The sequence below is a fragment of the Polypterus senegalus genome, chromosome 2 (genome assembly GCF_016835505.1).
Source record: "Polypterus senegalus isolate Bchr_013 chromosome 2, ASM1683550v1, whole genome shotgun sequence".
Classification (NCBI taxonomy): Eukaryota; Metazoa; Chordata; class Cladistia; order Polypteriformes; family Polypteridae; genus Polypterus; species Polypterus senegalus.
Window position 1 is genome coordinate 277452069 of NC_053155.1, and position 15081 is coordinate 277467149.

Genomic DNA, 15081 nt, shown 5'->3' on the forward strand with positions numbered 1-15081 from the left:
GATAGATCAGAAGAAGAAAAGAGCTGCATCCTGATTAACACCTAGAAACAGGTGTGGGTTTAGGGTCAACTGGACTAAACATACTGTATAACCTGACTGATCTCAGCTCAGAAATACCAGTTTGAAGGGATTCAGCCCGTCAGAGTGCAGTGTGGGGTATTAAACACTATTAAAACAGGCGATAGACCTTGTCTGTTTGTGGAGAAGCCAAGATCTGCAGTAGACACAAGGTGCTAGGATATAATCAGAGTGGAACTTATGATATTACGTATCTTGACTTTCAGAAAGCATCTGATAAGGTACCACATGAGTGGCTGGGCATCAAACTAAAAGAAGTGGGAGTTCAGGGTGATGTTTGTAGATGGGTACAGAATTGGCCCAGACACGGGCAGCAGAGGGTGATGGTGCAAGGAACTTTATAAGAACTGGCAGATGTTAAGAGTGGTGCTCCACAGGGGTCAGTGCTAGGGTTGCTGCTATTTTTAATATATATAAAAATGATTTAGATAAGAATATAAGTAATAAGCTGGTTAAGTTTGTAGATGATACCAAGACAGGTGGATTAGCATATAATTTGGAATCCGTTATATCATCACAGAAGGACTTGGACAGCATACAGGCTTGGAAAGATTTTTGGCAGATGAAATTTAATGTCAATAAATGTAAAGAATTACACATAGGAAGTAAAAATGTTAGGTTTGAATACACAATGGGCGGTTTGAGTCATAGTGGACTCTAAGCTATCGACCCCCCAACAGTGTTCAGAAGCCATTAAGAAAGCTAACAGAATGTTAGATTATATAGCACGATCTGTGGAGTACAAGTCCAAGGAGGTTCTGCTCAAGCTTTAGAATGCACTGGTGAGGTCTCATCTTGAGTACTGTGTGCAGTTTTGGTCTCCAGGTTGCAAAAAGGACATAGTATCACTAGAAAAGGTCAAGAGAAGAGTGACTAGGCTGTTTCCAGAGACACAGGGGTTGGGATTTATGAATAAGGATTAAAATAGCTGAGCCTTTTCAGTTTACACAAAAGAAGATTAAGAGGTGACATATTCGAAGTGTTTAAAATTATGAAAGGAATTAGCACAGTGGATCGAGACGGTTATTTTAAAATGAGTTCATCAAGAACACAGTTGGAAACTTGTTAAGGGTAAAGTAGACACCATTTCTGCAATTTATACAATTATTTTACAGTCCCTCCCTTTCAAAGATCCAAGAGGACAATGGGAAAAAGATCTCTTAATATATCAGAGAAGGAGAGGAAAGTAGCAATGCAGAGAATTCACTTGAGCTCCATATGCGCAAAGCATACAATTATTCAACTCAAAATTATATAATCGAGCACATCTGTCTTGCTTAAAATTGTCCAAAATGTTTCCAGGGCAAGATTCAACCTGTGAACGCTGAAATCAAGTCCCAGCCTCACAGGGTCACATGTTTTAGGCCTGCACCAAATTAACATCATTTTGGACCAAAATGTTTAAGTGCCTTTCAGACACAATCCCTCCTAACCCATTAACAGCTGTGTTTGGTGTTCTTCCAGATGGGTTTAAAGTGGAGAAGGACAAACAAACTGTGATTGCATTCACTACACATTTGGCATGCAGACTTATTTTGCTAAATTGGAAGAATCCTAATGTATGGCTCCAAACCGGACCAAGACTTGGGTTAATTCCCCAGAGGCCAAGGCGCTCACGCTGGGACTCAATACCTAAAACCAGCCCAAAGCCTCCTCGACTCCCGCTCTTTTCGACGGTCAGTCGTCTCCTTTACAGGTCACTCCAGCTCCATAATCACTCAGCTGGAGCGACCGCTTTCTTTAGCCACCGAGTGTCGGCCAAACACTCCCCTCATGGGCTCACCTCCCAGCTGCCTGCTTTCACTCAATCGAGCCTGCTGTTGCCCGCTGTCTCCTTCTCCCTCACACCGTCTCTCTCTCTCTCTCTACGCTGCTTCCTGCCTTCCATCGCAACCCCCTGTTCTCTTCTTTCTTTCTCTTTACTTCCTTCCTCTTAGCTGACTCGCACTTCTATTTATCAAGAGGGCATGGCAGCTGTGGCAAATCAGCGGCCCCAGGAACAATCACAGACGCAGACAGTTTCTCACCTGTGCACTTAGGTGAGCAATGCCCACATTGCCAATCGCCCCGAGAACCGCTTAAGCCACAAAACCACCACTCCCCCTCACAAAGCCGCGAGCACGGTCATTATTTATTCAAAAGTGGCCCTTTTACATGCGCTGTGGACCAACTACACTACAGAATGGCATTGACAAACATGAGCAACTCCAAACCTGAACCTATCCTTCATTCCATGAAAACAGTGGATTGCTCCTTACAGGTGAACTGGTTAACAACTTTTCTCAGTAGAGGAGCCGAAATAGTTTGACAACAATTAGAAATGACTTTGGCCAATAGACTTGTGCAGTAGTGATCACAACTACAGTACCCTGCAGAATGTTTAAGACAAAGACACATTTTCTTTGATTTACTCCTTTGTTCCACAGTTTAAAATAACATGCACATTGTATACTTTAAGGGCATTTGAATTTTGGTCACACCTTGTGAAATGATGAAACTTTTTTTGACATGGTCCCCCTATTTAAGGGCACCATAATGTTTGGGACACAGCTATGGCAGGAATTTTTAGTACTTTGTCGCATATCCCTTGCATGCAATGACTGCTTGAAGTCTGCGATTTGAAGAGAGCAGCAGGTGCCGAGGATCTTCTCTGGTGATGCTCTGCCAAGTCTCTAATGCAGCCATCTTCAGCTCCTGCTTGTTTTCTCTTCGGCATGTGGAAGGCCTGCTCAATTTGGTTTAAACTGGGTGACTGGCTTGGCAATTCAATAATTTTCAATTTTTTAGCTTTGAAAAGCCCCTGTGTTGTCTTAGAAATAGGTTTGGGATCAGTATCTTGTTGTAGGATGAGGTGCCATTCAGGGAGGCATTTACTGTAACTTGAGCAGATAAAAGCACCTTTGGCAGCCATGCATGCCCAAGCCAAAGCTCCCCCAGCACTATTAGTATACTTCGAATCTTGGGAAGTTCTTTTTAATCTCCACACTTCACTCTTGCAGGTTCATCTTTGTCTTGTCTGGCCACGAAACTTTTTTTCAGAATTCTGCAGACTCTTGTAAGTACTTTTTTTCAAACTGTAATCTGGCCGTTCTGTTTGTTGCAGTGTTGCCTCTGTATTTCTGTTCTTGAAGTCTCCTGTGGATAGTCATCTCTGACACAAACACATCTACCTCCTGAAGACTGTTTCTGATCTGTTGGACAGGCATTTGGGCTGTTTTCTTTAACGTAGAGAGCATCAGCAGTGGAGGTCTTCCTTGAGCTACAGGTCCCTTTGCGATTACCAAGTTCACCTGCACATTCTTTCTTCTTAATGATATTCCAGACAGTTGATTTAAGTAAACCTATGGTTTTACGTATGTCTCTAATGGTTTTATTCTTGTTTTCTGTCTGATAATGGCTTCTTTGACTTGTCATTGGTCAACATGAGGGCAAACACTGTGCCAATGAAACTACAGACTCTAAATGGTAGAAGGAAGACAAGATATCCTATGCCTGCACTGACGAAACAATAAAACACACCTGAGGAATTACAAACACCTGTGACGCCAACTGTCCCAAACATTACGGTGCCCCGAAATGGACAAACCGTATATAAAAAGTTTTGTCATTTCTACATGGTGAAACTGAAATGTTTGAAGAAGATATTCTTAAATGAAAGTCTGCAGTGTGCACTTTAATCATGTTTGATTTGTAATTTTAAACTGTGGAAGAGAGGGGTAAGTCATGGGGAAATGCGTCATAGTCCTAAATATTACAGAGGGCACCGTATGAGTTTTGAGGCAGAGATCCTAGACATCCAAGGCATTTCCTTATGTCTAAACTGTGTGCAGCTAAGTATTGCGTTTCCTTAAGGATTTTCATAATTTCAAAACTTTTTCTTTTCTCTGGCTGCCGAGTCTATAGTCTGTGTTACCTTGTTGTAGGCTTTACTTTTGACAGTTCTGTATCGACTGAATCTAATTTACATTTCTGTATTTGACTTTCTGTACAGCAGCATTAGCCCGATGTCTGTAAAGAGTGCTATAAAAATAACCACATCAGCATGATCTCCAATGGCTTGCTATGAAGCTAATGGTCACAATAATGATAAACAACTTATAAAAATGATGAAGTTAGAGAGCAACAAAGCCAAGTTAAGACTCGGTTCACAGCAGTGTGCTAGCTCAAAACCAGGCCTTCAGAGACACAGCTGTTCACTCAAAGGACCCCAACTCACTTGTCCCTGTAGTGGTGGAACGTAAAAACAGCACCTAAAGCACCACCAACCATGCTACCCCATCACTGTTGTTTCTTTGCTCAATAGAAATTTAAAGCAAGTGAAGATGTGCTCAATTAAACTTCTTTAAAACTTACTGTTCTTATTAAACAATGCTGCTGGACTAGATATTAAGATACCACAGGTATACTTGCTTCTTATTTACTATGTTCTCAATGTAGATTGTTTACACATTCATATTAAAATGATATGAAACAGGAGGTAATTAGAAGGTGAAAAAGAAATGTCTATGTGGTTTATTTTTACGGTGCAGACTTCTCATTTATGAGAAACTGTAATGGTACCAAACAAAAAATCCAGGCCTTTTTTTTAAATATTCATGTGAAATATTTATATATAAAATATAAAACAAAATATAAAATATATAATATAATAAGATATATAAAATATAAATATAATATAATATATATAAATATACAAATATATATAAATATTTATATATAATATATAAATATAATATAATATATTTTAAATATTGGCCATATTTAAATAAGACAATACGTTATGGACTTCAAGTAAGAGTTTTAATTTGCATCAATGAAGCTACAAAAGTACAAAGCAAATAACTGCCATCTAGTGGTGGGCACGTTCTCCTTTTCCATGATTTAAAAAGGTACAATGAGGGTCATTCATGACCATCTGTCTCCGGCTGGCAAAAGACCCTTCCTGAATAAGTGCCTGCAATAGGCTCAAAGCAGAATTGTTATCTGGATGAGTGCAGCTGAGAAAAACATAACGTGAAGCTCTTTTTTTGTTTTTTTGAGGAAATATCAAAGCATGTGTGAATAATACAAATATTACTTTGTTAATGTAAGAGGTTGAAAGGTGACAACATAATTCATCTTAACTGACATTTTAAATAAAATAACAGATTTCAAGTTGTGTTAGAATAAAAAGAATACCAGTGTAGCTATGAGAATTAAAGAAAACCACTTGAAATGTTTTCTTTTAACATTTTTCTAACAAACTACAATTAAATATCACCAATCACCAAATTTTCTTTCCTTTTCTGAAAAGCTTGTATTTTATAAATTTTTCATTAAAAAAATAGTTGCATCCTTAAAAGTGACTTAAACAAAGTTAAAATTATAGAACAGAAATATAAACTTTAAAACCTGCAACAGACTGGTGCTATTTGTCCAGAGTTGGCTCCTGCTTTCCACCCGACGCTGCTAGAATAGTCCCCGTTATCTTACGGCTCTGAATGGGATTAACGTTGTAAAGATACAAATTAATGTAATCAGAAAAACTGATTTTTTTCAAAATACATATTTGTAGCAGTCATTGTTTCTGCTTAAAACATCAGTGCCTTTCAACACCTGCTTACATAACAAACACTTCTGAAAACATCTAAAATAATTTCGTTTTTTTTTTTTTTTACTTCACAATATACAGTAACATTAGAAGTTAGTGTATGGCTGCATCTGCGTGCATCTGCAAAGTAAAAATAATTTCCATGCTGAAAAGGAAAGGAGTTAAAAGAAACGACATTTTAGCAAAACAATTTCTGGTTGTAAAGATTATTTCCACACTGAAAAGTAAAGAAGTTCAAAGGCACAATGTTTCGGCAAAACAATTTCTAGCAGCACACTTGATGATGGCTATACAGCCGACAGGTTGCATCTCTTACCACTTTCCTTTTCGGTGTGGCAATAACCTTTAACCATTACAATAACTTTGTTGAACTCTGTCCTGAATGGCTAAAACCCATTAACATACAATCCGTTTATAAGGAATTATCAATTTTACTTTCTACAGTGTAGGAAAACTATACGTAATAAAATATTACCAAACATTTATATCAATATAGTGAACTAACAGCCACTTTTGAAATACACATATCCCAACGTTTCAGGCTGCTTTGTTTGTAAAAGACGTTTACATTTTTGTTGTAAATGTTATACAGGTAAAGCTGAAACTACCATTACAGTTACAGTAATCACCCAGATGACCATTTAGGACCCAAAAGAGGCAATCGTTCAGCAGCACTGCTCTGGAGGCTAAAAATAAAGAATACCCAGATATTTGAATCAGGCTATAAACCCGACATTACGGGACGAATGTTATTTCTATACCAATTACTCATTTTTGTAACATAAAAAATATGGAATAAGTTTCAATGTTAAAAAAGCAAAACAAAACATAGAATGGAAAGAATAAGTGGTTGCATGGTGGCTAATGTTGCTGCCTAAAAGATTCATCTTTCTGGGTTCAAAACCAATGCCGAGTCGTTATCTATCTGGAATTTACACATTTGCTGTCTGTGAGAGTTTTCCTTCCACCTCCTGAAAAGATAATACAGGTTCGTTTAGCTGGCAAATTAAAATGACCCCAATTTGAATGAATGTGGCTCGGTACCCTTGTCCTGTGCCATTTCTTATCTTCTGCCACATTTGAAGGGATATGTTCCGCCACCCTGAAATAGATTAAGTGGTTTTGAGAATAGATGTATGCATTGTATGTATTACTAATAAAAAAAAACCTTTGGACATATCCTTATTGATCCTAATTGCACTGCATAAGAATTGATGTTTATTTTACTGCAATGTGTACTTGTGTTTGCAACAGTAAAACCTGACAAGCATATGATATTATGAAGTATATAATATGTGATAGAATAAAAGCATACTGTACATGTTTATGTTATAGCAGTAAAATTGTGTCATACTGCATTAGAGAGAGACTAAACAAATGAAAAATGTAAAAAAAAAATGCCATAACTCTTCAGTCAGTGTATGGTTTCATAACGTTACTAAAGTGACTGACTGAAGTTTATTCTCTGCAGTGCTAAAAACCAAATTAAGACATTCCTGGTGGACTCCTGTTTGGCACATTGAAATAAACTGCAAATCTCTGGATGTAGATCAAAGAAAACCACCATTTGGTTCTAATTTATTTTTCCAGACATCATTTATGCCTCATTTTATAAACAGGGAACTTAAAAAAAAAAAACACATCTAAAAAACAAAAGATGATTAACAATAAATGCCAGTATGATGATAATGAATCCCACAACACACACACTAATCTTTCAATGAACACAGCATTACAGTGTTACCGTGAACTGTACAACGTGCAAAACTCAGGCATGTCAGTCATCCACAAGACAATCCATGGAACATGTGACTGTTAATTGCTTTTAAATTACAACCCCTCATTCTTACAAAGTTAAATTCAGCAGACCACCCCTACTTTTTCAATACATTAACTTATAGCACAAATAAGAAACAAAAGCATTTAAGAATTAATCTGAAAACCAAAGTATGAAAACATTATATAAACTGCCAACTAAACCAATTTCTACAAAAAAGAAAAAAATATCACAATAAACAAAAAGGAATATCATTTACTTTTATTAGAAAACCAAAGTTTGCAATTTTTACACAACTTAAAATATATATGAAATATTGACATGTGTACTTGGCACTTTGAAAAAACTGTAATAGTAGCAGCAGTGTCCAAAACAATGGTGTTTAAGTTTGTTTTTCTTCAACACACAAACATAGAACTGTCATACTGACAGAGTTTCTTTAACTCATATTTTGCCTTCTACTAAGATTATTTTTAACTACATTGCTTTATACATGTGGAATCAGTGACTTTCACCCGCCTAAACAATAAACTTGAAGAATCGTCATGTATAAAAGCCAGCAGCAACAGAGAGGCAATTATTTTTACTGGCAAAGTAGATTGTTAAAACTGGCAGACAGCCCAAAGTAAACATTAGAAATAGTACATTTTCAATAACAAGGTTGCTCCGCCAAGTTATGACTACGAAGGATGCTGAGAAATGACTTACCTTTGTACAACCTGACATTTTAAAGAATCAGCATAGAAAGTAAACTTGGCAGTTTTTGTTCTGGGTATTTCAAAAGTAAAAACAACTCATTTTGTAAAATATGAAAAAAAGACAACCTGTATTTCTAGCAGTCATAATTTAAGTTTTTTAGTAAATGTATTTTATCAAGTGGAAAATATTTTTCCTCTGTGTTCATAATTTTCATAGTATTATTATCATGTTGTGTTCTTTTCTGAAAAATGTGAAATCTGCCAATAACGTTTTTATATAACTATTTCACAAATAATTAGGAATAGACAACCAAACATTTCATCTGAAAAACACAGTTTAGTTTTGAAGTTTGACAAGTTTTTCATTTCAGCTTATTGAAAACAAATAACATTTTTTTAACACAAAACCTTTATATTTGCTTCAGTTCACCATATGAAAGCAGAGCATGGTCCCATCCCACAGCCAATCCAACATTAAGAACATGTCCTCCAAGACAGAATATGTGCACATTTTCAGTCTCACTGGTCAACACCAGACTGACAGCAGTGATAAATTACAAATCTGGTCTTTAAGTAAATCAGTAAAACCTAGAATAGGATTACTGAAAGTTACTTTTTCTGAAAGAATCCCATAATTGATGCTTGCTTGGATCCCTTATTAGAAGATGCTGGTGATTTTTTATGACCCTTTTTCTCATCGTCTTTTTTTCCGGTTACTGTTTTGACTGAGGCTGTTGACTTGGTAGGCTGTGTTCTGCTTGACTTTGAAAAATCATCTTCACTCTCTGAATAAGATTCACTTTCATAGACCTTCTCAGTCACTGAAATAATCAAAAGAAAATTGTCATAAGAAAGATTACAGTACACATGTAATATTTCCAAATGAACATTACCAAGACAAAGGTGGTGATATTGTATTTTCAGCATGCAAGGGAGCCCCTGAGATCAGTCACCATAAAGGGGGATAAAGTGCAATAACTGCAGACCTATGGACACCTGGTCTACAAAAGTATAATATCAGGTGTCAAACCCTTTCATTAATGTGACAAGCTGCTGATCCAGTAGTTTACAGTAAAAAGTGCACTATTGTGGCCCACCGGAGAGGTCAAAAGTTTATAAACTAACTAGAAAGGCCATATTGCAAGACCAACACTGAACTCGCTGAAGGCAATGGCAGAAAATAGGATGGAGGCATTACTAGTTGCCCATGCTCTCCATGGCACAGTATCCTGAATGACATTTGCCACCTACTAATTTTATTGTGATGCATGAAAAAGTAGTACAGGGGCTCTAATTTGTTCATAGCCATCAGAATGCAGTTTATTGCTTCTTGCTATCATGCTCATCATCACCCTGGCCACTTATAACAAATTGACAAAAGGGACAATATTTCTTTAGGGACATTATACACTGAATGTATATAGGGTATAATGAGTACACAGTTCTAGGTCATTATATATATATATATATATATATATATATATATATATATATATATATATATATATATATATATATATATATATATATATTTATTTATTTTAGTTCTTCCACTGACCTGCCGCCTAATTGTCTGTATAGCTGACTTAAATATTTGGCTGGATGCTAATTTTGTTAAACCCAATACTAATGAGACTGATTATCAGTTGCCCCAAGTCGGTTGCCTCTGAGACTTCAGACATCAGTCCTAACATAGATGGTGTGCTGATTCACCCTATTTGTCTTTTTCAATTCACCACTTACCTTTGTGCCTCATATAAGTTCACTTACCAGAAATGCTTATTATCAGCTGTGCAATATTGCCTGCCTTCACCCATTACTAAATATGGGAGATGCTGAAACACATTGAGCATGATTTCATTACATCTTGTCTCAAATACAGCAACTCACTGCTTGCTGGCCTTCCTGCTCAATACTCACTAGACTCATTTCCTGAATGAATTACAGAGTCACATTGAGTTTCCTAAGAAATCTGTCAACAAGGCGGATTCTATATAGTGTATACAACTCTAAATTAACAGATGAAAAGACAAAACAACAGTGAAGTTTTAATACTATCTGTCATAACTTCACCTTGGGGGTATATTTTGCTACATGGTTTTAAAATGTTTTATTAGACATTTAATTAAAGAATCACTAATTATACACAACTTTCTTTTGAATTTCAAATTCATCAATTTTTTTTGCAATCTGGAAAAAGTTATAAGGGATTGATCCCAAGTTTGTCAGAATCCATAGTTAATTTGAATGCTATCTTTAACACGGACCTAGCCTATAATTTTCACATTTCAACAATAAAATCTGCTTTCACCAGCTTAAATATAAATAATCTATACTAATAAAAGGCAAAGCCCTCACTCACTCACTCACTCACTGACTCATCACTAATTCTCCAACTTCCCGTGTAGGTAGAAGGCTGAAATTTGACAGGCTCATTCCTTACAGCTTACTTACAAAAGTTGGGCAGGTTTCATTTCGAAATTCTACGCCTAATGGTCATAACTGGAAGGTATTTTGCTCCATTAACTGTAATAGAGTTGAGCTGGAAAGACGTGGGGAGGCGGAGTTTCATGTGACATCATCACGCCTCCCACGTAATCACGTGAACTGACTGTTAACGCAGTGCGTAGAAAACCAGGAAGACCTACAAAAAGCGCTTAAGAAAACATGCATTATATAATTGAGAAGGCAGCAAAACAATAAGAAGCGAGCAAGTGACATATACTACCATATTCATGAGTGCTGCTACCTCGGAAAGAAAGCAAGGTGTAAACCTAAACTTTAAATTAAGTTCATAGACAGGCTACCGCTGGCGTTTCACATGCCCACAGGTAATGCGGGATACAAGTTTAATGAGAGGACGCAGGATATAAACGAGAGTTTTGATCACTTTGTAACTAAGTTAAAATTGTAGGTGAAGGGGTGTGCTTATGCAAATTCCGAGAGACTGTTTGTGGGGGGATTGACAGTTAAGGCGGGTGGGGGAGTCACGTCATCATCTCCCCTCCCATTCATCTCATTTCGCTCTGAGCTGAGCTATAAAAAAAAAATGGAATAAAATTATTAGTTCGTTTTGATTTACAGCGGCTGGGGGAAGGAATACAGGCAGCAGCTGAATAACGATACCTCAGACATACAGTCAGACACAGAAAGGGGCTAAGATGGCTGTATGTCAAAAACACTTAATGTATTACCCAGCTTTAAATAACAAGTAATGCGGGAGGGTAAGTAGTTTGGGAACAACAGGATATAAAGGCTGCTGCAAGCTGATTACTCACATTCAGGATAGTGGAGATTAATGACAGTTATTTACATGATATGTGAAAGAAGGCTTGCAATGGTGCTCCAAGGTATGACATATGTTGGCTGTCTGGGTCATTACAGTGTACCTTTACGTAACATATCATTTTCTATGTTAAAGATGGACTGGTCACTGAACACAAAATTCCTAACCATTTTAGCCTGACACATGAAAAGCAACTCCACATCAATGACTGATTCTTCACAAGGAAAACAAAATCAGTTAAAGGAAAGTATTGGCACTGGGCCAAAAACTAATACTGCTAACAGTTGTACTACATGGAAAAAAATATTTCTGAACAGAAAATGTACAGTGCCACAAGCATAGCTTACTTGATCCTGATGAGTACTGTTCCCATTTCTTGGTTTGCTTTCATTGGCTGTTTGACCACAGGTTTCTTTACTCTGTAGTGGTGAACTTGCATTACATCTTCTTCCACGTTCTTAGCATAGTTTCTGCTGATTGTCCTGGGTCTCCTTTTGAAAGCTACTCATTCTTTCAAAGTTTTGAAGACGCTCAGATGTAGGCAGTGGGCCTCTAGTAAAGAGATTCCTCACTTAACGACCAAGTTCCATTCCTACAAAAAAGGTTGCTAAGCGAATTGGTTGATAAGCGAGGAGCTGTCCCTTACCAATATTTCAAGCATATCGTACTGGTAGTGAGTTTATTTCAACCATCTTCAGATGTCACCTTTGCGCCATTTATATTTTTAGTATATTTACAAATTTTTATAAAGTAGTGTACTGTATACTGCAATAAAGAGAATAGAAGTGATCAGCTCTGCATATTCTGATGAAACTGCTGAAACCATCCGTGGCTTGCCGTAAATGTTCCATCAATTCTTCATTTTCATGTACCTTCAGATTAAGACTGAATTATTAAAAAGCTCATCGGAATTCTTTTTCTGGTCGTCACACCAGATCGCCAGTAATTTCTCTATTTCACGAACGAGGCCTTTCCGCTGGCCAGCGAGTATAGCTTTAAATCCTGTCGATGATTTCACTGCCTCTTTCACTCTCTATTTATCCTTTACGATCATCAAAATGGTTGAATAGGTGCTGTCACTTTAGCTTTCTTACCAACTTCACAGTTGTTTATGATCTTAATTTTCATCACAAGATCAATAGCCTTCATTTGTTTCTTGGTGCTTCCTCCAGGTAAAGTTATGGTCTTCCTTTTCGTCAACATCCTGTACGATGGGGTGCACAATGAACTACAAATTTATAGACAAAATATGTAGTCTTGGAGATTGCAAATGCTAGTGTACTGAATACTGATAAACTGAACGAACGAGAGCGAGGCTGAGAAAGGGTGATGTGAGATGAGATAGTTTATGCTGACAGGCCACACTGTCGTTTCCACACCCAAAATTCTCATACAGCGCACAATAAGGACTGGTCAGATAGCTCGTCTTAAGTCTGCATGGTTTATAACCAGGTAGGTCATTAGACAAAGAGTGTCCGTCTTTCTTTACTGACAAAGGTGGTATGTAGTAAAACTGGATAAATATTTACAGCATAACATTTTGTGAGATCAGTTTCATCTTAATAATGCCACGCTTCTGTTCCATAGACCTCCTTCTACAACAAATCCTTATCTATAATCAACTTTTAAATTAGGTAAGGGATACATAACTAAATTTAGAGGAGCAGCAGAAAAAGCACAGTAATAAAAGCATTTGTTAAATGAAAGGTGTTCAGGAATTAGCAGAACATTTTGAAAAAGGAGAGAGCGAGAGGGAGAGATGCTCCAGGATATGTCTCTGTCCTAAAGCAATAATTTACATTGCTGTTCAATTAATGTTTAGTTGATACAGGCTGGAAAGAAATTCAAGTTTACTAAATTAAAATTAATTCTTCACAATTTTAAGGTAAAACAATGAAAACACATTGAGTAAATAGAATTTCCTCAAGGGCACAATACTGGATGTTTTCTTTTATGGAACGCAATAACAATTCCTGCTCCCCTGAGTGGTACTGCCACATAGCACAACTGTACATATAATTTACACAAAGAAATCAACTGAAAAATACATGAAAACAGCAAAACATAAGCAAGTAAATATGTAATGACAGATAAACGTACATACAAACAACTTACATATCATATGCAGCTTAGATTTGATTTCAGCTGTTGCCAAGGAAATGATGCCGACAAAAAAGATCCTTTCTTCTGTTTGTTGCCTAACAAAATTATTTACAGCGCTGCCATCGCTATAAAAGGTTCTTGCATTGATTTTATATCGAAATACTAAGAAATTGCGAACAATAAATCCCTCTGAAGAAATATACCATTTACACAGCCACAACATTCAAACTGACTTGGAATACCCTGGCACTGTGTTAACAGTTTCCCAAAAGTCTTGCTTACATTTGGATGGAGGTAAGTAAAAACAGTACTCCATGTCTTGACTGGCTTATAAACATCATTAAGATAGAAAAAAAGTCTCTCAATGGCTGATACTGACATTTATTTATTTATTTTTTTTATAAAGCACTTTAAAAACAACAAAAAGGCTGACCAAAGTAATGTACAATAAAAAAAAACAAAAAAAAACACAGAAGGCCCAACATATCAGACACACAAAACCAAATGGTAAATAAAACAGTAGGGGTAAGTACTAGTAGTAACTGACTTTACATACATTAGACAAATACGTAACTCATAAAACACCGACTGCAACCTAGTTTTATCATCATTTTAAACTGCAAACCAGAGAAAACAAAAACAAAAGTCAGTTTTATTCTCCCTCACCCCCTACTTACCAATGCATCCCTCTTCATCCATAGAGGTTCGAGATTTCAGAACTTTTCTCTTCTTTCTTCTCCTGACATTTGATGTATTCTAGACAAAGGAGCAAGTGTTAATTAAGACTCAGACTGTAGTAGTAATCTAGAAATACAGAATAAAGATAGGCAAAAGTTAACAATGAGTAAAAAATAAATGTATTAATCTCTTTGGAGGTAGACTTCAACAAATATTATTTACAGAGAATCTCTCATTAGAATTAGAATTTACAAATATATGTATTAATGTTTTGTTTGAAGGACCAGACAGGTCTTCATTTACAGGAAGGACAATAAAAATGTATGCAAAGCTAAAAGCTAAAAATATTGCTAATATTCAAGAAATCAAACATGCATATAATCTGTATGGCCTTATACCTCAGTACTGTTTGCAGGCTCTTTTTTAACTTCTTTATGTGGAGATACTAATGATGTTTTTGCACTGGATGAAGGAGGTGAATCAGGAATAACTGCGGGGAAAAAAACAACAACAAAATATTCAGCAAAATAAAAATAATTTAGTCGTCTATCTATTTAGATATACATATACGTGTCAGATATATTAAGAAGAAAGAAAAAAACCACTGGATATACTGTATACTATAAGCTAAATAATTCCTATAACTCATTCCAAGAATAACTGTTGACATTTAGCAGCATCCCTCTAAATTTAGCTACACAAGGTATTTTATGTTCAGGTAATTCTCTCACTGTAGTTCTCCTTGGTCTTGCCAGCAGGCACTTGGTTATTAACTATAATGACAACATTTTATATTCATAATAAATGCTCACACCATCTATAAACAATATGAAAGTGAAGCCAAAAGAAGAGAATGTCAGATTTTTTTTTT

At 36.4% G+C, this 15081-nt stretch overlaps 1 protein-coding gene across 1 annotated transcript in view; it reads right to left on the reverse strand.

The window, feature by feature from the left end:
- Positions 1-7691: 7691 nt before the first annotated feature.
- pold3 (polymerase (DNA-directed), delta 3, accessory subunit) overlaps positions 7692-15081 on the reverse strand; it is a 37071-nt gene continuing 29681 nt past the window's right edge. The window contains exons 10-12 of the mRNA XM_039745634.1: positions 14609-14700; positions 14210-14288; positions 7692-8964 (exon numbers count right to left, since the gene is read on the reverse strand). Coding sequence (XP_039601568.1) covers positions 8753-8964; positions 14210-14288; positions 14609-14700 — 383 coding nt within the window. The 3' untranslated portion in view covers positions 7692-8752. The remainder of the gene's footprint in view (positions 8965-14209; positions 14289-14608; positions 14701-15081) is intronic.